The following is a 25,200-nucleotide window of genomic DNA, read 5'->3' as shown; positions in this document are numbered from 1 at the left end:
TATTTAACTTTGGTAAAACCATCTTCTCCTTTACTTATTATTTTGATATTATAGAGATGACTCTCTATTTTAAAATACACAAAACAAATCAGCCGGGTAGCTCCAGGTTGTTTTAGTTAGTTTTACCTTTATAAAAGCTGGTGATGTGAATTCCTCAGTATTACCAAAAATAACATGCTCCGATTCCAAGGTCTCTTGAAATAAACATTTTTAAGCAAAGGAACATAATGGAAGAACCTTGACTGAAAATAGAAGATGTGTTTTCCTGTAAGCTTGCCTTATTTTTGCTGTTGCTTACAGCATTCCCTTTGAATAGCATCCAAGGAGGCATGCATAAGCGATCAATTAGGGCAGAGCAATACTTTAGAGCATTCATTCATGGACACATTAATCCTGCTGGCAGACACAAGACTTAAGGCCATAAAATATTCAGCACAATCAGGATGCATTCAGATCGGGGAGAATTCCCCATTAACCAAAGGCATCCACAATGCAAGGATAGATGAGCATAGTAAAATATGTAATATATGAAGAAATAAAAGTGCTGTATTTCAAATTTCCATACATATACATATGTCACAGTTAGGTTGCACATGACAAAACTAAGTTATGCACATTGTTTTCTTTTTCTTTTTTTCTTTTTCTTTTTGCTGTTTTACCTTAATTTACATTCTACAGTATACAGTCATTGTTATAGTACGCTATATGTCATGTAAATTTTTAAAGGTTGGGAGAATTACCTCCTAGCAGTAAAAAGTCTTTATATGAGCTGCTTTTAAGCTTATGCACTTAGTATGCTAATAACCTGCAAACATTTTGCCACAACTGAGTGAGCCCTCAAGCTCTCATTTTGTTGGTTGTCAAATATAATTTCACTGTTACTTAACCTCTCAAGTTGCAGTGCCCAAGCTGAGCCTTAGTTTAGTGGGGGCGGAAGCCTTAAAGGTACTACACACCCATTCATCTGAAAAATACTGAGCAGTGATGGGGCATAAGATGACTTGCAGTTGATTATTCAGTGAAGCAGATCAGCACTGTATCCCTGTTACACTTTACTGCTTTGTACAGAAAGCAGGATGTATTCGGTGATATTCTTTAAATGTCTGTTTCATCATCAGAGGTGCCTGCGGGAAGGCTACTTTCTGAACACACCTATTATATTAAGATGACATTTCTTATTCACCTTCATTACTGATTGTAGTCAGCCCACTCTTTTAAGAATACTTTGCTAAAATCTTTGTACAATACGTCCAAATGGGCATTTGATCATTGTTTCCTTCATTATATTATTCATCTTTCAAAGTGTTCTTTGGAGAAAAAAACTAAAGTTGTGGTCTATTATAATAGCATTATATTGTAATTGAAGCTCATCTCATTTTTAAGAAATACTGATGAGAAATAGGTTTTGAGGAGCTTCCTTTAGAATGAAATATACAGGACAAGTGAATACCTTTTGACTTCAAACAGAATTGCCCTGCTGAAATGTTAGTATAACTATATTATTATCTCTATAGTTATATGAAGAACATCAGTGTGAAAATGACACAGTGCCTTAACTGAAGACATCTGTAATCACTGGGAGATTAAAGGTAATGGTTAAATTGTAGGTCAGATCTCATCTTTACTGGTCTTGACAGCCTCTGCAATGGGCCCTCTAACATAACTGTCATCCTGCCAGTTAAAAAAATTCTTGAAAAAACTGTGCAAAACTTTCATCAGCCATTCACAAAAGCCAAAATCTACAGACTGAAGAAGGGCACAGCAGGATGCTAAGGCTTAGAGTGAGGAGCATGGAGAAGTGGATTAAACTGCATTGGTTCGTGCATATAAACCTCTCTTGGCCCAAAGCTGAAGCAGGGAATATGTAAGGATGAATTCTTCATGCAAGCCATGTAACATCCAAAGTGCAAAGGAGTATAATAGCTATTTTAATCTTATAATTATTTAATCTTTTTTGTGGGTGTTGTTCTGTGTAGCCATTGTTCAAAGGCACTGTAAACATGTATGATATGGTGAAACTGCATATTGCTGATGGGCAAAATTAAACTTAAATGTTAGTAAAATAAATGTTTTACATAAAATGTAAAACAGTGACTTCTGGGCTTTATAGAACAAGTGTCATAATCACACAGAGCATAACTTGCGAAAGATTTATGGCCAACATGTGGTCCCAACACCCAGCAGCAAGTTGACAGTGGCAATCCATTCTCCTCATTATTAAGAAGGTAGAAGAAGACCCACAATGACCTGCTGACAGCTTTTCAACCGTTTTCTATAGTTCTCTTTTATCCATGAAAAAAAAAAAAAGACATTTGAGGTCACTACAATTTAACGGCATATGCTATAAGGTGTCTTTAATTTTTGCTCCACAGGGCATGTGCATTCATATAATGTCCAATATAAGCTGTACCCAATAACGGATTATTTGAGTACAACAGCTGATAGCTCCACTTTGTGCTGCCTCCTGCTGTAGTGATACAGTGTCTGATAGCAGTGGTGAAAGCTTTGGTGGGAAAGCATAGCAAGGTTCTTGCTGCTTCTCCCCTTATCAGCTCAAGATAATTCATCATGCAAAATGCAAGCATGGGGGAGGCACCAAATTGCTGAACGAGTCGATTTCAGCCTGGCGTCGCATACATTATCAAACTATGAGAAACATCTTTGCTTTTTTACCACACCAGGCATATTGTCAATGGATCTGCTGAGAAATTAATTGAAGAGCTTTCATATTTTATCCCTCAGATTTTTCTCCTCCTCTGCTCTCCTTTCTTCCACCTTCTTATCTGCCTCCTTCTCTCTGATGTTGACTAAACAAATGGAGACAGAGGATGAAAGGAAATGTGTGGAATATGAATGCGCTCTGAATGAAAACAGCACCATGGAAATATTTGAAGAGATGCTGCTTAAATGTTGCCTACGGAGTGGTTGTTCAGGCTGTACTCATAATGGCTTATGATGACAATGGTTAAAGGGGTCATATCTAGGTACTAACCACCTCAGTATACATTGGACAATATGTAATGCTGATTTTATCCCTATAGCTTGGGTTGTTGTTCCAGGAGGCTATTTCAGGAAAGTGACATCATTTAACATGAAGAAAATCTTAGAGTAATTCATCTTCATCCAATATTTATTCTTATCTACCGCATGCACTGAACAGCTTAATAGTTTAAGCATTAATCATTCGAAATTAGATGTTTATACAAATAGGTATGTATTACATTGTGTTTTAAAAGACTCCAGTGAGCAATGTTACTTATCAAGAAATTCTCACAATTTTCTTGAAATTAAAGAACAAAAGCATTGTCACAGTTGGTATCCAATCTCACTGGCTTCCTTGTCCTTTGCCTTATTTAATTTTCTCTGTTCCTATTCTAGCCCTTGTTTTGGTTTTCGCTGTTTTATTAATTTCACCTGTTACTCATTTTTACCTTGTTAGCTTGTGTATTTTATACCCTGTGTTCCTATTATGTTGTTAGTAATTGTTTGTATGAAGCTTTGTCATGTTTGCTTAGCCTCTGTTTGTGTAGTTTGTGTTCCACATTGCAGCCTGTTTCCTGTTCCCTATTCTGTTATTGTGTGTTTTTGCTTTTTGTTTATGTTGTTTCCCGGTGCTCTTAGTGTTGGCTCTTTGACCCTGCACCGTTCTGCTGGCCACGATTTTGGATTTGACCATAATAAGTCTTGCTCTTCTCAGCATTTGCGTCCACCTCATGTTCGCTTAAGTAGTTTATTGTTGCTCTGGAAATGCTAAATTGCAGCTTACAAGTTAATTGCATAATTAAGTTGCGGTTTAATTATGCCAAATCACAACTGATATTTGATTTTGCAAAAGGTGCTTAGAGACTATATCTCCAGAGGTATAAAATCAATCAAAAGTTTTAATGTCAAGTAAGTTTAGCAGTAAAATTAAAACTTTAAATAAAAACTGGGAAAACTATATTAGCATTTCTACAAGAGATTTATAAAACCCCTTTTTTCTTTCTTTCTTTCTCCGCGTTCTTTTTTCTTTTTCTTTCTTTCTTTTTTTTGCACCAGTACTCATCTGACAAGAAGATCGGGCTTTAGCTTAGCTTTGTCCACAAACTTAATAAAGTCATTGTTTTTCCCTTTCAGTCAGGCTAGTCTCACTGCAGCTAAATGAATAAAGAATACTGTGAGGGCACAACAAGTTTAGGGCACAACAGTGAGATTAATAGGGGTGTATTTATGGACAGCAAATTATGACTCCTATGTATTATATATTTTCTGTGAACTCAAGCACAGAAGTGAACAGAGTTATTGATATCCCAAATATAATGGCACAGAAAATATATTTTAACATAGTGTAATGTTCACATTAAGTACAATGCATTTTAAAATACTTTTATATATTTTTTAATTTCTCTAGATATTTTTGTCAATTAAAACAAACTGACAATCAAAGAACAATCAGGCTTTTCATTAAGCAATGTAAGATAGCTAGCTAACAGTTCACAGTTCATCCTGGGCAAGAACAGGGTACACTGAGTTAAACAAAACAGAACTATAAACAGTGACTATGTGTTACAAAGGCTCTCATTGATATGCTGTGGTCCTTCATGTATTTTTTATTTTTTTTTACTTCTACAGAACCAGTTACTATATGGTTTTTAAAATCAGTGTGTTGCATTTTGTAGGCTATCTGCTTCAAACAGTATTGAATGCAGAAAGCAGGAAGGTGAAGCTAGACATCATGGGCAAAAATAATTAGCCCAAATTGATTTCTAATCAAGGGGCCATTTCACTGTATATAATGTAATAACTCAAAACACACTTGCCAGGCTGTGTAAATCTTCAGCTTGGGGCTAGGTCAAATAAGCCCGTTTTAACTAAGTCATGTTTTTCTTATGACCTTTAGTTAATGCCATTGTTCTTAGGTCCACATAGGCCCAAAATAATCAGATTCAATGCATTTCTTAACAGCTAGTAAGTTGATGTGGATAGCAAAACATAATAAATTATTCTATTGTTTTTATTAGTTACAAGACAGGGAGTTCTCAGCCCCACTATCCCATATGTACTAGCTACCCCTGCCTGGGAATCATTTTAGGTCATTTTAGAGTTTTAGGCTTCACTTCACTTGTCTGTTCATGACATGACAATAAGCGAGTTTAGTCAACCAAAACAAAGATGTGCAGGTCAAATGAACTGATTAACTGAGACAACACTTTTACTTTTAGTTACAAAACTAATGAAGGAGAAATATTCTAAATGTATCCATGCGCACTGACACTCACTAAGTCGTATATTTGAGGTGGTGGCTAACCTGGAGTCCCTGTTGAAGTCAATTAGTTGTTTTGATGTAACCTTTTGTCTATCTAATCATTTTCCATTAGACCCAGGCTAATTTAATCATCATATGAGTAAATCATTAAGTAACAGTTCCACATATTAACTAAAGTGAATCTAAGTTCAATACTCAATATAGTAATTGGTTCTATATGTATAAAACTCATGTTCTGCTAGTTCCTTAAAGAGGTTGAAAAGTTTTCCATATGCCTGAAGGCTATACTGAGAGACTTTAGGGGACCAGTTAGTTCTAAAAATAACCACTGATATTGCAAACGGACAAGTGCAATCTCTTCTTGCTCAAATGGCCCTTTTTGAGGTAACGCAAAGCAGAGGGTGAATGTCTTATTACTGGGCACTTCTCACAGAGAGCTATGCACTGACACCTAAGAAGCTGCGTGGCTTAATGAGTCTCTGTCTGGGATATTAAGACCCTGCACATACTGGATGGATTCTTCCAACTAAAAAAGCTTAGATGACAGTTTCTTGCAGGAAGGTTTTCCACCGGAATGCAGTGGACTGGAGTTCTGTCTCAGTAGTTTCTATAATATGTACAGTGAAGTAAGAAAGAATTCAGTTTGAGTGAAGTTGCACAGATGCTCTACTTTCTCTTACACTTACTCTTTTCCCTTCTTCCTCCCTTCACTTTTCTCTCCTTCATTGCTTGTCTCTTTTTTGTCTCTAACCTCCTGTCTTTCTTTGTCTTTCCAGAGCTGGATTCCTCTAGTGGCTTTTGCTCACATATCTAGGACTTTTGCTTCTGTGTACTTGTCATTTAGGGGAGATTGTAATGAGATGTGCGGTATGTTTTGAATGCCGGCAATACCCTCCATGACCAAAAACTGTATGGTGCCTCTGATCTTATTGTCTGCCAACCCAGTCCAAAATAGCAGCTGGAGGTAATGAGCTGAGTCAATGCTAACATTCCCCTGTAGACTTATACTAAAAGGCCTCTTTTGGCACTGTAACTTTAGTATGATCTAATGCCTCACATTTGCTGAGATCAAAACTACAAGACAGCAATATCTGACTTCTTTGTTTCGCTCAACCAAGGCAGCAGGGAGTAAAATGGGAATTAAATGATAGAGAATATATTAAATTACTTTTTAAGGTATCTAAAACAACAGACAGAAAAAAAAGATGGGAGCATAATAACAATGGGGGACAATGGGCATTTTTTTTTAAATCTAGTATAAAAATGTAGAATCTCATATAGAAATCTAGTATAAAAACATGATGAAGTCTGATATATTATGAAGTGAGTCTTAAAAACTTGCGTCTCAAGCCTTGACAAAAAATCTTAAACTCCAATCCTAGAGGGTTACAGCCCTGACAGGTACTCCAAGTCAACCTTAAATCTATGTATATTAGGCATCTAAAATATTAATGTAATTCATAAGTGAAAGTAAGTGAAAGGTCACTTACCTAGATGAATAAGTGATGGTTCTAAGTCTGTAGAACAGCTACTATAAAATACTTCTCTCCAGATCAGATACAATCACCAGCCACTTTATTCAACGTACCTACCTTAACACCTGCACTCACTGGCCACTTCATGAGGTAGGCCTACAATAACTAACTTTTTGAATACATTAGTTAGCTGTACACAGGTAGGTTAGACACTTCTATAACTGTACACCCACAAGGTGTTTCTAATAAAGTGTTGTTTCTAATATGTTAGAAAATATCTATCTTACATGTTTCAATATATATTGAGATGTGGACTTTCTCAGATGTGGACTTCCTCAACATACATCTGAAAATTGGGTTTTTACCTTTCCAGAAGTTTGAAAATACAGTATTACTGATATTTATTGAAATTATGATGCACAGGAGTATCATTATAATATCTGTCATTGAGGTCAGTTTATATCAGAGTTAACATAAAGTGAAAAGTTTTTCATAGGTCAAGAGACATCAACCCCACAATAAAAAATATATATTTTCAAAGAAAATGGCACTTTGTCACTAAAAACCATAAAATGGCAGAAGTAGAAGCCATTTATTTTGGTTCAAAAATAGATTAATGATTTTACAGGGGAATATGACTTAGGTCAGTTCACCCTCAATATGAAACATGGTAGACTGAGGTCCTATATGCTGCCCAAGCTTGTCCTCTTATCTCATAGGAGTCATCTCATTGGGGCATTGAAGAACCTGTTTAGAAGTCTCAAAGGGTTTATGAGCATATCTTGACATGTTTGACTTTTTCATATGGGTCATCAGGAAATTGTTTCAATCTAAGGGCAGCTCAAATCAGCCAGTGCAAACCATTTAAATTCAGCCAACCAGGTATCACATGAACACACTGAAAAAACATGCAACCATTCATAGGAAAATGTTCAAAGCATTTTCTATAATGAAACCTTAGGAAGAACCCCCTCCTTTACTCTAACAGTAGAATTTGCTCACTGAATGTGAGCAATGGAAAGAAAGCTTACTTTGATCAGTAATCACACTGAGTTATGGGCTATGAAATATGATTGTAAATGGGCACTTTAGGGCATAAATCTCCATTTTTCTAGTGACAACCCAGTGATATTGTGTGAGCTTTGGTGCCCTCTATGGTTGGGCAGGACAGCATCATTAAACACTTTTTTACCAAAAGAAGTTCATCTTTTAGCACATGGGAGGGGTTGCTGTAGAAACTGCTCAGCTGGGAGTATCTCCAGATGGAGAAAGAAGAAAGGTATAAGAGAATGGATAAAATACTTCTAAACTTCAAAGGTAAAAAGGAATGAAAGAAGAGGACCTGAAATATTTAATTTAACCTAATAGGATTACCAGACTCCAAATATTATTATTTGAAGAAGTCACTCCTGCATGGTTGTCAGCCATTCTGTGAATTCACAGAGAATGGAAGTTCAAATGATGTGATTTTGGGCAAGGATGAGTTTTATCTTTCTTTAATGGTATGCAAATTAATTCTTAATCCATGACAGCTTATACCAAGGCAATGAAGTCAGTGAATTTGCATCTGGGGGAAAGATTTCCACTCCAGCAGCAGTGTTGCAGTGACACTCCACTGTATATTATGTTTGTGCAGACCTCAAAATGGGGCTTGATTTCCCTCTGGCAGTTAAGGGCTCATTAAGTACCTTTAACCTGGGGCAGTGCAGGTCTCCTTAAAAGTCTGTGGGGGACTGTGAACAAGAGACTCCAGTCTATGTTATCTGCAGTGGCATTGCAGGTATAACTAATTGATTGTGAGACAGACATTTTACAACAGCCAGCTCAGCAAAGAGAGAGGATATCCAGCTATGGCACTTTTAATTATCTTGGGAAAGCCTACAGACCTAAATGGGAACAGTAAAGCATTATTTTAGGTGCAGAGGGACAGCAAGATAGCCCACCAGAGAAAACAGAAGGTTCTTTTGGAGAAAAAAAAAACAAAAACACACATTTATTAATGTTTCAACTTCATGGATTTGCAGTTTCCAATTACTAATTTTGAGTTTTATAGTGAACAAATCTTCTCTGAATTACATTTTTAATAAATAACACATTTTGTTGGATGAACTAAAGAGATTTGTTGGTTTTAGACAGCTAAATTGGTTACGTGCAACTCAAAAGATAAATGGTAATTTCTGTTAAATGTGATTTTACTGAACAAATAGGATTTAATAATGTATATACTTTCAACAAGGTGGTGCTTGAATTAGAGGAAACAGAAAAAGAGGGACTAACATGTTGGCCCGATACAAGATTAAAATCTCATAACAAATCATGCAACACAAACACTGCACCATTATAATAGGACAGATATCCCAGTACATTACACAAAAACAAGCTGGCAGTTTCTACAAGATAACAACATAAATCACATATATGACACCACTCAGAATGACAGACTGCACCGCCATTGCAAACCCACATGTTGGCATGCACTGAAAACAGGAAATATGTTGTTCCCAAAGGGTGCCTTCAAAAAATCATGCATTTCTATTCTGCAGCTTCATAAGGTGTTATCATTATTCAAGACAACTCCTGTTTACAACAAAATCTACACAGGGATTACATTGTAGTAATACAGACAGCAGTCCTCTAAGCACTGGGCAAATGATGTAGCAGGGTGTCTTGGGATGGAATGGGTCAGTTTGTCAAACCACAAAACTACACTGATTACCATGATCAGGCTGAAAGTCTAAAATGAATACACAAAGCTTTCTGCCTATTTATTCAAGCATATAATTACCTGGCAGTTATTTACTGCTCTGTTTAATAATAGATATGTATGTTTGGAAAGGTTACCTGACAAACTTTTTGATCAGTATTTGAAATGGTACAGAATTTCATTAACAGCTTTTGATTGTTTTCACTTATTTCTGAGTTCTGTTTAAAGGATATATATTAAAGTATATAGGTATCTTAATAGTTAGCTAGACATCCTTTGAAATCTTTCCTAACAGAGGGCCTGTTTTTATAATATTTTTCTATGTTAATACTTTGTCATTTAAGTTTTTTACAAGTCTTGAAGGCTGCTTTTTTCTTATGTTTATTTCTTAAAACTCTTATATAATAATGAATACAACATGCGCGCGCACACACACACGTTAATGAGCCTGGAGGCACAGTGCAAACTGGTAATTGCTCACATGTGGTTCATCTTATGAATTTTAATTACATAATTACAACATAATTAATGCAGTAGCCCACTGTCTACAAGAGTGCAAGTTCTATGCAATAATAAATCAATCACATGGTACAACAGGAGCATGATTTTATTATGATGCTCTTTCTTGGCAAACAGTTATGAATGTAGGAGGGACTGGTTGTAAAATCCATTAGTGAACCAGTCCCCATAATTATGTGCCATTAAAGTTTAGAATTTTCTTCTTCTCTTATTCTTAATGGGTTACAATACTCTATAATTGGTACTGGCCCTGGTTTTGCACTGACTGAAATGATATATTATTAAAATGAAATGTGACAGAGAAAGGGAGGTTTATGAGAACACTTTTAGAAAGCAATAAAGGGTTAAAAAGATCTTGTATAAGTTTCTAAGAATAAAACGGGAAGTCTCAACAAATAAGTAAATTTTAAAAATTTATTGTACGACTTCTTTGTAAGACCAACCCTGAATATTCTAGAAGTGCTATTGTTCTACCACATCAATGTGGGGACACTTACTGGTAAAACTCTAACGGTGAGCGATAAGGAGGCGGACACGTGCGAAGAAAAGTGAGATTATGGGCAAATACCAAAATCAGAGCAGGTGTAATAGTCCAGTGTCGTAAAGCCAACACAGAGATTACGGGGATACATGGTACACAAAAACGAGGGCTAGGATAAACGAAGGCAAACAGGGGAAGCAGGCTATAACTAAGGCTACGAAATACTCGCAGGCTATAAAACACAAAGGCTAGGAGTACAAACGTGCATTCATACAAATAAGCAATGAACAGCAAAAACCAAGGGAACAAGGCAGGGTTTAAATACATCAACTAAACGAGTGAAAGGTGTTGAAAATCAAACAAGGGGCGGGGAAAACAAAACTATGGCATGGAACTAAAATACATAAGACAGGGAAAACACGGAAGCTGTGAGGGACTGATGGTGACAAAAACAATTGTAACGGTGAGCGCTGAGGAGGCGGACGCATGTGCGGAGAAGAGCGAGATTTATTATAGGCAAATCCAAAATCAGAGTCATTAGAGCAGTCCAGGGTCATTGAGCCAACATGGAGATTAGGGATATACATGATCAAGCAAACAAAACACATGAAGGCAAACAGGAGAAGCAGGCTATAACAAAGGCTAGAATAACAAAACAGGCTAATAAACGAAGGCTTTGAAGCAGACGGGTTTTCAAACATCCAGACATTAAGCCAAACACAATGAACCTAACACAAACAAAACCAGCAAATAAACACAATGATCCTAACACATAAACACACGGATTCAAAGAAACAATGAACAGCCAAGATCAAGGCCACAAGGCAGGGTTTAAATACATGAACTAAACAAGGTAGAAACAAGGGACAGGTGTAAGCAATCAAACGAGGGGCGGAGAAAACGAAACTATGGCATGGAACACGGAAGCTGGGAGGGACTAATCGTGACAATCTGAATAATAACAAATATTTCACCTGTGACTCATGAGGTAGAGACCTTTCACTTGTCTCTAAGATTAATTTAAAATAGTCCAAAATGGATGAAGCAGCGACTTTTCAGACATGCCCTTGAAGCAATTTCTCCATAGTGTCTGAACATTTCTCCATAGTGTCTGAACATTTTCTTCTGTTGAGACAAAAATACGCTATCATCTATTTGTTAGATGATGTAACCTATACATCTTGTGTCAACACCGTCAAAAACCATAAAAAGCTTGACCACCACAACTTTTCATGATGTATACCTCACCAAAATTAAATCCACACCATACCCTCCCCTCTGTTTACAGGGTTTCTGCCACTTTTCAGCACACCTAAAGCAAGATGAATCAATTGTCATTCAAACTAGATTAATTTAGTGTGGCCTGACACAATCGAACAAAAAAAAAAAAAACCAGAGCAACCAATCTAATACAAGGTCCAGGAGCAAAGAGAGCTGCAATCTATTAAAAAACATATCTAGCAACTGTTTCACCTACCAGTTTCCCGAGAGATTTGGACAAAGGCCTCCACACCGCTCTCGCCATAGTTTCCCTCAGAAGCCAGCGTGGAGACATAGTTCCATCCCATTGCTGTGACAATGTCCAGCATGGCCTGTGCCTGGTAGGAGTCTGGTGGTACCACGCGGGAGAAGAAGTCATAGCGGGTGTTGTCACTCAACTCTGGTGCAGTTGAGGCGTAGCTTATCTGAGGGATCTGTGGAGGAAAAAGATGGAGTTCTAAGAAATTTCAGTAACCTTGTAAAGATGTCAGTACTCCAGTGCTAAAACCATTATGAAGTGCAAGCAAACCAAACAAGAGACCTTATCTAATACTGTTATTATTTTTTTTACAGAAGTTGCCACTATACTGCAAAACCTGTACTTGCTGTTTCATACATATTCTAAGTCAACAGTTAGGGACAGTGCAAAGCTCTACAGTGTGTGAATGTTTACATATATTTACATATATACAAAAACTTGAACCCATTGGATACATATGACACACCAACAGCAGGTATAACAGAAGAGAGATGCGAGAGGTAGGGCGCCCAGGTTGGTAGGCTGGATAATGCCTCTTTGGAGGCAATTGACGGTCTGATTGATTTCTCCTCAGCCAAAAGGCCAGGCTGTCGGCCAGAGCCCCAGAGGCCAAGCTCATCGGCATTCAGCACAAGAGACGGACAGAGAACCTGCCGGCAATACAAATGCCACTCACCAACCAGCTGCTCATGTACACCAGTACATTCTCATAAACTGCAATCTTTTAAACACAAATGGCACAGATGTGAGAATCAGCTTGTGAACTGTCAAGCATTTGTGTATATATGTATGTGAATTCAAGGGGGAAAGGAGGAGGCTGATGTGTTAAGAGAAGATTGTGTTCTGCTGCTGTAAATTAAATGTGTTAACACTAGACCTGACATAACAAGCCTTTCACTCTATTTAGAGTCATGAGAAGGGGCAATATGACAGGTTGAATGATTTTGTATATTTAATATATGTTATGTCTGTAATGTTTGATCCAAGGGGAATCATAGTTGCTTCTTTACATTGTTATATTTGTGTTTTGCCCAGTTCTATTCACATTCAGGCAGGATGTCTTCTCATTGTAATTCTACCATTTATCAAAGAGAGACACTGCTTTGCTCCTAAAGGATCAACACCAACTGTCTAGACTTTCTGGAGCCCCATTTCTCACCTATCAATTACACCTCCACTTAGAACTGTATAAAGAGTTAGGCCAACTCACAGTATATCAGAGACTGCAAGAGTATGTCCTTACATGCTGCTGCTGCTCTTCATTGGCCAATCGCACCTGCAAATAAGTTATTTTTCTTCATAAATCTATGTGTTGCCAAAGTTCCCAAGGTAACCGAGGCAGTGAGAATCTGCAATCAAGTTAATCAAACTAAATACTAGTTTGAATGGACAGAAATGAATCAGTATGCTCTGGTTTTGCTTGTCAAAAAGGCTGCCAAGCTCAGTAAATTATTTCTTATCTAAAAAACAGGTACTATCTTAAGGATGGGATCATTGAAATCTGAATTTGCATAAATTTGCAATAACATATAAAGGACTTTTATTATATTTTTAAACTGAATATCTGCAGTAAATAAACTTTAAACCACAAATAAAAAAGGCCTTTAAATTGTCTACAGTGTCAAGCTTACTATATATGGTTCAGACTAATTGCAATGTAGAATTCAGTGCCAATTACAGCAGAATAGGATCTGAAAAATAAGCCCATCATTAGTAGCTGTGCAGATGAGAGAAGCATTTGACTATGGTTTTGCTTCTCCAGGATTACAGCAAGTAAGAGCAATAAATCATGCACTCACTCTGTACTGATACTGAGGTCATCCAGATGTCTTCACTCTGGGTGGTAGACAATGAATGGAGATATCGGGATTGGAATGTGAGAGGGTGCCCCTGGGTACAGCAGATGGCTTTCAAGTTCATATAGCTTACAATGCGACATTGTAGTCATGCTGTATAAAGAGGTAATTAATACTTTATCTTTAAATGTCTTTATAGTAACTATTAAAGTGATAGTTTAGTAATTCTTGCAAGTCTATGTCTGCATTAAAATGTGATGCTTTAGTCAAAAAGTGTTCATTATTTTGAAGATTTTGTTTACCTGTTATTATCTCTTTTGTCTAATCTCAACAATGCACACAGTTCTTTGTGTGTGGCTCCATAATGGAGCTGTCAAATGCAACAAAGCAACTCAGCACTGATAGATTACATTAAGACAGTACTAATTAACTTCTATGGTGACCTTTATTTTAAACACTTCCACTAAGAGGGATGGACACAAACTGCTTTTCAGCAAGAGAAATGTTCATACTTTTTCAGTCTCATTATTTTCTACCTCCTTCCCCACCTTTTTCTGATAAATGTGCCTCACATACCTGTACACCCACTACCCAACCCCCGCCTCAACAGAAAGCTTGCGCTGTTTTACCAGCTGGCAAAATTAAGTTATTATCAAAGCTATTGCCAAAAGTTAAAGCCTACAAACACCAGGAAAGGAAAATATATTTTTGCTCTGAGTATATTTTATACACCATTAAAGTATAGATGGCATCTTTAGAATATTCCTCTTATTTAGCTCTATGTGCCACTGCAAAGAAAGAACTTGGTTATTATAATAAAGCATCTTCTTTTTTAGGATACAACTAAATCCAGCTGTATAGCTATGTACTATGTTGCATCAGGCTGTGTCCTTCTTGCCATGCATGTAAGGAAGACATTAGAGCAGGCTTGCCTGTCTGCTTAGAATTTTTTTTTTCACAGCATTTGTCTCAGATTCATCTACTGATCTTTAGCCTGGATAAACTAAGAAAAAAGCTACATGAGTAGTCAGTTGAAGTCACATATATTGCTCTTTCAATCATAACAGTGAATGTGGTATTGTCATTCATGGTTTAAGTTTATATTAATATTTAGAATGTTCAGTTAAAACCTTCACACAGATCAATATGCTCTGTAACTTCCACAAATGAGATATATCTTGTCTTTGATTTCTGAGCTGCTTTGAAATTCTCATTCAGGCTGGTGCCATATCACTCAAACACAATGCATATGTGAACCACCATTTTCAGCTTCACACCTTTCTCTGAAAGCATGTGCACACTGGAGACTGCTGTCTGAGCTGAGGTGTGGGACCATGCTTTTGGTGCTGTCTATGTCTCTCAGCTAGAGTTCAGAGGGAATCTTTTGCACTTGCATTTGGTGTCTGCCTATGTTAAGCTCGGCATGGTTAGGATAATTTTGGAAATTTTGTGGTTATTGGGAGGGGGGGGGAAGGTGTTGCAAGTGTGGATGTAAGTGACGTCTGCAGATCAAGCAAAAAATAAGTGCACACAATGTGTCTCAGGAGAGGTTTCAGAATTTCGTTTCACTGGTAATTAATGCTTTGGTTTTAAGATTGAGCGAGACTATATACAAAACAATTAATGTAATTAAATGATGATTATGCCTAGTCCTGTGCTAAGAGGTTTTTCAGTGAGGAATCCTCATTAGTGGTATAATTTAGGGAAACACCAAAAAAAAATGTTTATTCTGTCTCAGAAAAAATGAACGACTGTGCAAATGCAAAATATTAAATAAATCCTCACACATTCTTGACATAAACCTTTATTATATAGAAACATAGCTGATTCTTTCTGCTTTGTTATTGTTACTGAGGTCCATTTTTTCTTGTTCCCTTGCCTCTCATTGGACAGTTCCTTTAAAGGCTAGGCTGCAGTGAGACCCACTGGGGAATCAGAGAGAGAGGGCAAGAGAGAAAAGAAAGATTTAAGTACTGCATCTTCCACTCTAAATCGGTCATTGGTCTCACCCTTGCCTGCTGTTGACAGCAAAGTTCCTGTCCTATATGCCTGCCTCTTCCAGCACAGCCTAGTCAGGCTTTTTAGTGGGATTTTCACATTTGAAGTTCAAAACTTTAATTCAGCAACAAAATAACCCTGTTACAGTAAGCCTCTTTCAGCCCCCTATATATTCCCTCAAATAGAAATATGCCAAGGTAAATTTTTAAAGTGTAACAGTTGGAGTGGTAGAAATCATTTAAATTACACAACTATTGTAAACAATTTAATAGACTTGGGATGCAATTTACTAGTAAGCAGAGATGGGTAAAGACTAATAGTGATAACTTAAATGAGGCCATGTGATTTAAGGGGGTGATAATGAGGGTAAGGCCTGGAGGATCAGAAGGTTGCGCTGAGATTCTGTCAGCATGAAGGAGCAAACATGAATTACTCTTTCAAAGGCAAAGCTGATGATTTACTGATGGAATTGTCATAAGTCACCTCCCACGGGCAGCACAGAATCATTTTAAATATAACATTTGAATGAGAGCAAAGTATTCTTACTGCATATAAAAGATGGATGTCCCCAATGCTCTTCTAAGAAATGCCTATTATAAATGTTTATTTTCAATGTGTACTTTTTTCATTCTAATTCTTTTGTTGTTCATGTGGGTTTATGCATGCTTTATTTATCTTTGCATTTTTTTTTACATTTACAGTGTCCAGATGCATGATTAGTGCAACGGAGAAAGTGTGTTTATTGTGTTCAATCAGTGACATGAACAAGGCAGTTTCAAATGGCTTAACTGATTTATTTGCAAATGGGTGGATGCGTGCAAGCAGTAAAGAACACCTGGGATGTGGGATGTGATTGGCAAACAGTGTGAGGAAGGGAGTAAAGGCCTTCAACAGAACTGGTTATTTTTTCCAGTGTTGAGGACTTTGGCAAGTTTGCAGTAGTAGTGATCAGAATAAGGCTGTAACATCAGGAGAGTAGCAGAACATTGGGATTTGGAGAAATTTACCAGCACCTCTGATATTTGCCCTGCGCAGTGGAAAGGGTCTGTGCCTAGCTAAATTGTGAGTAGCTAAGCTTTTACTAATAGGTGATGTATGATTTGATGTGCCATCAGGTTAAGGGATTTTACTCTAAGGAAACTGTTACAGCCAGCTGCTGTGAGTGATTGTACAACATATAGTTCAGAGTTTCTTAACTGCAGTGGCAGGTGGGAAAGAGCAGCTTGTAGAGTCACTGTGTACCACAGATGGGACAACTATGTGTGGGAACAAGATTTAATGATGTCTGTGAACAAGGTAAGCTGGGGTCTCTCCTAACCCAGCATTCTGGGGAATAGATTTCTGCTGTGGAAGCTCTCTTGTCACCTTTGGCTGTTAACTTTTCTGTTATTTAATAACCAGTAGCTGCTAATGATGTAACCGTTGAACTCCTCTGATTGTATATAGCTTTTAACCTTCCACTAATGATGAGGTGGCAGCTGCTCTGTGCTTGTACTGTTGGCATTACACTTTGTTAACTATTTTATCCAGTACAATTTAAATAAAGAGAACTTGCAAACCCATGTGATGTGGTTAACTTGCTCATTGCCTAACAAAGCACTTTGGGTATTTTAACCATTTTAAGGGTAGAGTTGGCTCAAATAGTCCCAAGTAGTTCAGGCTTTTCTAAGCACTTTTTGGTAGTACAGCAGGCCACAGCAAGCATAATGCTATTTGTAATCTCCTGGTCATACTATTTATAAAATATTTATATTTGCATTTTCAATTATTCCAATCAGTTCTGTGTCATGATTTTAGTACAGGTATGTGTGTTACAAGGGAAAATTAGTTTCTATACATTGTTTATGTTATAGATTTTTGAATTTCAGCATGTCTAACTCTCTTTTGAGTGTTCATTTCATTTGCTTTGGCATGTTGACAAAATTAATGGCTTATTGACACTATGCACTTTCAGCCACCAATAACAGTAGCTCAAATGAAGTGGGACAACTACTCAGAGAGCATCCATGGCCATGCGCTTACTAATTGTTCAAGATCATCGTAATAATGAGGAACAATGCAAGCAAATGTCTAATTGGTGTGCTAGAGAACAAAATCCTAGGAGCCCTGAGCAACATAGCAATCTCATTAGATGGAAAAAGTGCTCACGGCTAAGGAAAGGATGGTGTGCCAAACAAAGGATTCTTCCTCTACAGAGATATTTAATTGTCTAGTTATACTACTAAACCTGCAAATCAGATAACCTCTAGAGATTATATGAATGATCACAAATGTTTTGTAGATATTTTTTTCATGTGATAAAGGAAAAATCTGGATTCCAGTAGCTGCAGCCTATGGCGACTCTTTGTTCTGTGCAGGTGTTAATTGCACCTTTTAGTGATGCCCCAATGTTGTGCTTTCAATCTACCAAATATTCCACTATATCGTCACTGACAAGTGAAAACCTTCTATCTCCAAAACAATAACTTTTCAGGAGAAGGAAAAAAGCTCTAAACATAGCATACATTCATGGAACTTTTATTAAAATTGCATGGTTTACTTTTCAAAAGACTATGGTAACACTGAACGTGTTTCATAGTTATTCTCAAAGATATGTTTATATATAATGTTGATACAAGGTGTTTGCACCATTTCATGTGGCGTTATGAGGCTTTGTTTGAGAACTCTAGCGTTAAAAATTAAACGTATAAAAATTAAAACTGAAAAAATTGAGATACAAGTTTTTTGTCCGATTGTCCGATATACTAATGTATATTTCTACTGCCTAGAAAATCACTGTATGAAATAGCTCAGTGGAGAGGTATTTCCTAGAAACCTAAGTAAAGCACCATGTCACAGCAAATGTCCACTCTGTGTGATCTAATGCTCCCTACCTGTAGATGCCTAATAACAGAGGATTTATGCTGGACTTGGGCTAAAGAAATATTTGTGTGTGTGTGCTGCTTAATGTCTCCCTGGTTCCCTTTCAGATGGATATTTATCTGACCACATACCTGAAAAAAATATTATCCTTCTCCACCATCAATCACTTTCTAATTATCAGAAGAGGTGGCCTTCACTACTGCCTCTACATCATCAGGAAATTTTGCTCACTTCAGATACTAGCTTACAGTATATCCACAAGGTCTCAAAGTTCCGAGCTAGCACACTGACCAGTGGCAAGAGACAAAGTGAAAATGTATAGAGGATACACCAATCCTCATATATAAAAACCTAAGTCAGAACCTTATGTCTGGCAGCCATGTTGATCTCTGAGACAATATGAAAATAACAGCCATTCATATGTTTCAGATTGCAATGAACTATAATCAGCATTTCAAATCTGTTAGCATAATGTTGAAATGTTGAAAGCTAAAGCATTCATGTTTCCTCATATTCTGTCTTTTTTCAAATTAATATGACACACAAAAACTGTAGTATGCTTTAATACAGTCAAAACTAAAATAGCAATAAACAGTCAAAATTAAGTCATAACTAAGAGAGCAATAACAAGAGTTCATTCCTGGCAAATGTGGCACAGTATACCTCAACTGTGCTATTTGGTTGGCATTTACAAATGTAGCCCTGGGATGAGTGGTAAAAAAAAAAAAAAAACACAACGAAAGGAAGGAAGACATAGCAATTAAGGGAAATCTCAGCTCTGCTGTTTCCCTTCAATTCAGGCTGGGTTATGTAAGATGCAGAGGGCAGGAGGCAGTACCATCCATCACCAACCTGCAAATTACCACCACATTCTTGTGCATTTTTGTGTTTGTAATATGCAAAGTAAAAAAGATCCCATGCTCTTTAGCATTGTCTTGTAAATTAAAAAACATTCACTGATAAAGAGCAAATCATTGTAATAACTCTGACATTCATATAGCGAGCACACAGAACGTAGCATGGCCTCACTTGCATTCGCAAGTGACAAATGCAGACATAAATGCAAAAATGATGAGAGGAAGAAGCAGAAATGCAAAGAGGGTTTTCAAAAATAGAGGGAATTAAATGTAAAAGGATGGCTTTCTTTTCACAGACACGTAAACAGAAGTCTGCCTGCAAAAGTCACTGCAGAATAGCTCTAGGATATTCTTTTTCACAATTAGGCCACTTTAGCACTTTCTGAAGTCACTAATTTCTTCACTAATTTCTTCATTGACCTTAGTCATAAGAAAACAGCCTGTCAAGGTGAGCAGTTTCCAGTTTATCACAAAGGAATCATCTTAGCACTGGCATTTTTGAGTCTCTGGCAAATAACCGGCTGGCCACCTCAGCCCCCCAACATACACCTTCTTACAGGGTAGATTCTGAAAACCCTTGCTGGTTGGATCTGTACTATGAATGGGCATCTTGCAGTCAGCATGCATGAGTGTTGTTCTTGATAGAAATGGGACAAGATGAATAATGCCACAGTTAATGTGTGAATTGCATTGACCTTAGGGAATAGGCTGTCACCCAAAGACCAATCATCAAATACATTTAATGTTTCTTGAGGTGATGTTCAGCTATAGAATAAATTACATATCAGGAATGTATGATCAAATGCACCTTTTACAAATTTGCAAAGATTGCATCAACCATTTACATCAAATGTATAGTATGCAACTTCAGTTCTTTTGTTAAATACACCTGTCACAGTCCACAGTGAGCCAAAAGCATTTGTTATTCTTATTGTTATTTATTATAAACATTAAATGTATTAGCAAATGCACTAAATTTTGGATCTTGAAATCAAATGATTTTTAGGAGAAAAAAATGCTCCTTTTGTTAGAATTTTAGTCATTTAGCACTGTAGTTAGGCTATTGCTGCTGTTAAAACCCTGACTCTGGCTTTAATGACATGGACCTATGACATAAGCAATTACTTCTGTGTCTGTAGCATTTTGCAACTAAGGTGAATATAATAATTCAGATAATTGCTCAAAAGAATTAGCAATGATAAATCATGAACTCATAGCTTCCAAAGTATTTGCATTGCAAGTACTATTATTCTTGTAAACAATACAGCCCTCAAGATTCAAACTGGAATCCACATATACGCAGGGAACAATACCTCTGGGGCACCATAAAAACATTCCGTCGTCATCATAACAAAACACCCTCTTGTCACCTCTGCTTGGACATTCGTGAACCCTGAGGAGAGGAATACTTTCTTTGGTAATGCTATTGCAAATGAAATATACTCACTCTAAGCAACAGCCATGTTGTATATGTGAGTATTTTCCACAGAGTCACACGAAGTAACTAACCACACAGCATGGTGTAACTGCAGTTATAATTATTGGTGTAATAACAACCAGCCAACCAAACTCTTGCATTTAGTTACATTCTTGTCAAACTCTGACTGCACATATCTGCATCTTTCTGCATAGTTTTGCTCTTATATAACCCCACACCTCAAAAGGAGTTGAGAGTGTGTTTGGATGTCTTTGAGCAGAAGCACAGTTTGCTATGGCTGTGGCTCATTAGGTTTGGCTATAACTGCTGCCAGTGTAACAGAGCCCCCTGGTGTGGTAATTGCTGGACTCTAGCCAGAAGCTTCCAAGCCATCTGATGCTCCTATGCTGCAGTGCAGGTGCACAAATAGTGTCTGACTGTGACCACCACAGCATGGTGTGCTTTAAGCCCACCTGTAGACAGCAGAGAACAAGTGAGAGCATTATCACAACATTGCAGAAAATGAATATTTCTCTTATGCTTATTTGCATAGTTGCAATAATCTTTGCAGTCATTTAGCAGGTCTAGAAATAAATCTCCTAATCAGTTGCATGGAAAAGGTATCTTATTTAACATACTGAACACACACTAGTTTACCTTGCTTAACATATCCAAATAATGGTCCAAAATGTCTGGATGTAGAACTTATTTTCCACTTCTCACTTGCTTCATGTCAGTATGAGTAGTGTATAATGGTGCAGGGACATACAAACTTTTTTTTAAATGAAAAGAAAGTGGAACAGCTACAGTGTCAGACTGCTTGTGTCCTGGTGGTGCAGTAATGTAATGGTTGTATGAGTGTGGATTGTAATTATTTCCTTGGCCAATGCCATGTCTAACTTCATACAGTTAACAGCGCAAGACTAAGTAACCTTGTTGTTTTTAAAATTGCCACTTGACCAATAACTGAAAAATATAAAACCTTTATGTAATCAGTATGAACTATTATTAGATTTGGCCTGTATTACACACACACACACACACACACACACACACACACACAAACATGTGCACACACACATTCCTTGGAATCTGTTGGAGCCACTAACTTGGGGCTTGTAGCCCCAAATGCCTCTTTTACCACTGGGACATCCTTGGTGTTGTTGTTAACCTTCCACATTCTCTCTTTTTCTTCTTTCAGTCCTTGCTATATTTCTAACTTTTCATATGCCATCCTTTGGATGTTTCCATCACCTGGGACTGCCACATCTATTATCACTGCTGTTAATATCACAGTGTCTGGTTGGCTCGTCACTACTTGTTTATGTGTCTGGGTCTGGAGGTCCCACAGGATTTTAGGCATGTTCTTCTCCACCACTCTGCAGTTCCTCTCATTTGGAATTGCAGGTGTCCATCTTATATGCCTTGCACATGTTCTTGTATATGATCCTTGCCATTTGGTTGTTTCTTGTCTATCTATGTGCATTGCATAGCGACTGAAGTGCAGATGCAAATGCTGAGAAGAGCTAGCTTTATGAGCTTTATTTTGAGCAAATCCATAAACAGTAACCATAGTTCATTCCTGGGTCAAAAATCCAGAATACATGACATAAGACACTAAAGCAAACACAAAAACTGACAGTGAAACTAGAGGTGGAAACAGTTTTGTAGCCAATTGTGAACTATTGTCTTTTTAATCTGCCCTACATAAAAATATGACCCATGCGAAAGTGTGTTTTTGCTGTATACATTTTACAGCATTATACTCTACAGGCTGTACCAAATAACTCAGGAGGACTATATAACAGTAGGTGGAACAAACTGTAACTTGCACTACTTACTGTCAAAATGAAATGAAAAGAAACCTAGCCTTATGCATTTGAGAGGTTATGTTGTTTTTTTTCCTGTTGTACTGAACTTGTACCGAATTGTGTTGCCCAAACTGTGGTGTGAACCGCACCGTGACATCTGTGTCCCATTACAACCCAATATACATTAAGTTGCAAGATGGGGACTCCATGGATTAGACTTGTTTTTTCAGCACATCCCACAGATGTCTGTCTGGGCATTTTGAAGGCTAAGTTAACACCTTGAACTCATATTCCACAAACCACTGCCACTGCCATTAGGGAACACCATTGCAATGAAGGGGTGTACTTGGTCTGTAATAATGTTTAGGTAGGTGGTACATATCAATGAAACATCTACTTGAATACCAGGACCCAAAGTTTCTCAGTAGAACTGTTCAGAGCATCACACTTGCTCTGCCATAGTGCATCTTCATGCCATTTCTCCATGTTAGCGACGCTCATGCACCTTGCCATCCACATGGTGTAAAAGACAACATGATTCATCAGACCAGGGCACCTTCTTCAACTGCTCCATGTTCCAGTCATGATGCCCATTATAAGGCACTTTTGGTGGTATACACAGTGAAGTACCCTGTGTTCTGACACATTTCTATCATATCCAGCATTAACATTTTTGTTACCCTGCCACCGGTTCACCAATTGTACTTCCCTGGATCCCTTTTGGTAGGTAGGTAATAATTACTGCATATCAGAAACACCTCACAAAACTTATCATTTAGTAGATGCTCTGATCAAGTCCTCTAGCTATCACTATTTGGCCCCTGTCAAAGTCACTCAGATCCTTACGCTTGCCAGTTTTTTCTTACTTCCAACACATCAAATTCAAGAACTGATTGTTCACTCACTGCTGATATATCCCACTCCTTGACAGGTGCCATTCTAACAAGATAATCAATGTTATTCACTTCACCTGTCAGTGGTCTTAATGTCCTAATTATGGAGTTCAGGTGTTTCAGTCACACTCACTGCAAACAGGTGTATAAAATCAAGCACATATCCATGAAATTTCCATATACAAACTCATGTGCTTTCCATTTCCAACATGATTGTGCCTCTGTGCACAAACTGAAGTTCATAAACACATGGATGAATAAGATTGGTGTGGAGAAACTGCACAGAGTCCTGTCTTCTATCCCACTGAACACCTTTGGGATGACTTGAAACACTGATTATGAGCCAAGCCATCCCATCCAGCATCATTGCCTGACCTCAAGAATGCTCTTTTGACTAAATTGGCACAATTGTGGAAAGCCTTTGCTGAAAAGTGGAGGCTGTTATAGCTGCAAAGCTGGGGCAAACACCATATCAATGCCATGGTTTTAGAATGGGATGTACAACAAGTGCATATAGATATGATGGTGTCTAGCTAATTTTGGTCATATAGTGTGTGTATGTATACCTTCCCAAGAAACTCTAATAGGTTACACAAAACACTAATAATCTATACTGTTAAAGCAGCAGATTCCCCAACAACTGTGATGTTATTCCCATTTTATGATAAGGCATTATAAACAGAACGTGTGATAAAACTACTCACTTGAAACCATTTCAGCCCCATGCTTGTTTGAATGTTGTGAGTTGAAAATGGCATTAATTTTTCTTAAAGATGTATGTTGTATATAACTTGTAGATCACTGGATTGCATGTCCTTAGGCAAGCTCTGATCCACATAACTGAAGCCTAAACCACACCTCCTCCCTTCAGGTGAAGGGACATAAGACATCTGAAGCCAGTACAACCAACATACTAGCCACCATATAATAAGTAGTTAAATAACCAAGCTATACTAAACCTTTCAGAACTATGTACATAGAATGTGACTGATTTTACATTGACCTATGATCTCATGGTTGCTTAATTCTTATTACATAATTATTATAAACTATAGATAATAAAGATAAATATGGATATACATTCTATGAACCTCAGAAAAAATACAACCTTTTTTCCATGAACAATAAAAAACATTTTTAAACATTTGTATATCAGATACAGACAACATGCAGTGCATGTTCTCAAGATCTATTCTCTAAAAGCCTTCCCATGCAAATGCTATCTTAGATTTTTCCCCCTTAAAACTGTTTGGTAGTTCAGTGCATCACACAGATGTTTTTGGTCAGGGTTTTTTAATCAGCAAGACATAAGTTAAATTAAGTCTTGCTGATTAAAAATGCCTTTTCTCAAAATTCTTGCTAACTTTTACTAGTCCTCGCCACTGAAGAAGTCCACTCACTTCCTTCAACCCCACATCCTCCATCCTTCTTTAGACATGCATGGATAGCTTATACAATAACAAGAGAGGCTTCTTGTAGATATGTTTCCTGATTGGTTAGTACCTTGTTGAAATATTTCATTTCATTTTTTCACTGATGATTACACAGCTTAGGTCACAGAGACTTTTATTCTGGGAGCATCTATTTTAGTCATAACTGGCAGCATGTAAACACAATTTATGC

At 37.3% G+C, this 25,200-nt stretch overlaps 1 protein-coding gene across 2 annotated transcripts in view; it reads right to left on the bottom strand.

Moving 5' to 3' along the window:
- Positions 1–25,200, bottom strand: part of grm8b (glutamate receptor, metabotropic 8b) — an 83,121-nt gene that overhangs the window by 44,744 nt on the left and 13,177 nt on the right. For both annotated transcript variants that reach the window (XM_027020741.2, XM_035523807.1), the window contains one exon: positions 11,902–12,118. In XM_027020741.2, the coding sequence (XP_026876542.2) occupies positions 11,902–12,118 (217 nt within the window). The remainder of the gene's footprint in view (positions 1–11,901; positions 12,119–25,200) is intronic.

This window comes from Electrophorus electricus, chromosome 2 (assembly GCF_013358815.1).
Source record: "Electrophorus electricus isolate fEleEle1 chromosome 2, fEleEle1.pri, whole genome shotgun sequence".
In the NCBI taxonomy this organism is placed as follows: Eukaryota; Metazoa; Chordata; class Actinopteri; order Gymnotiformes; family Gymnotidae; genus Electrophorus; species Electrophorus electricus.
The sequence above is the reverse complement of the archived record's forward strand: the minus strand, read 5'-3'. Positions and strand labels throughout refer to the sequence as shown.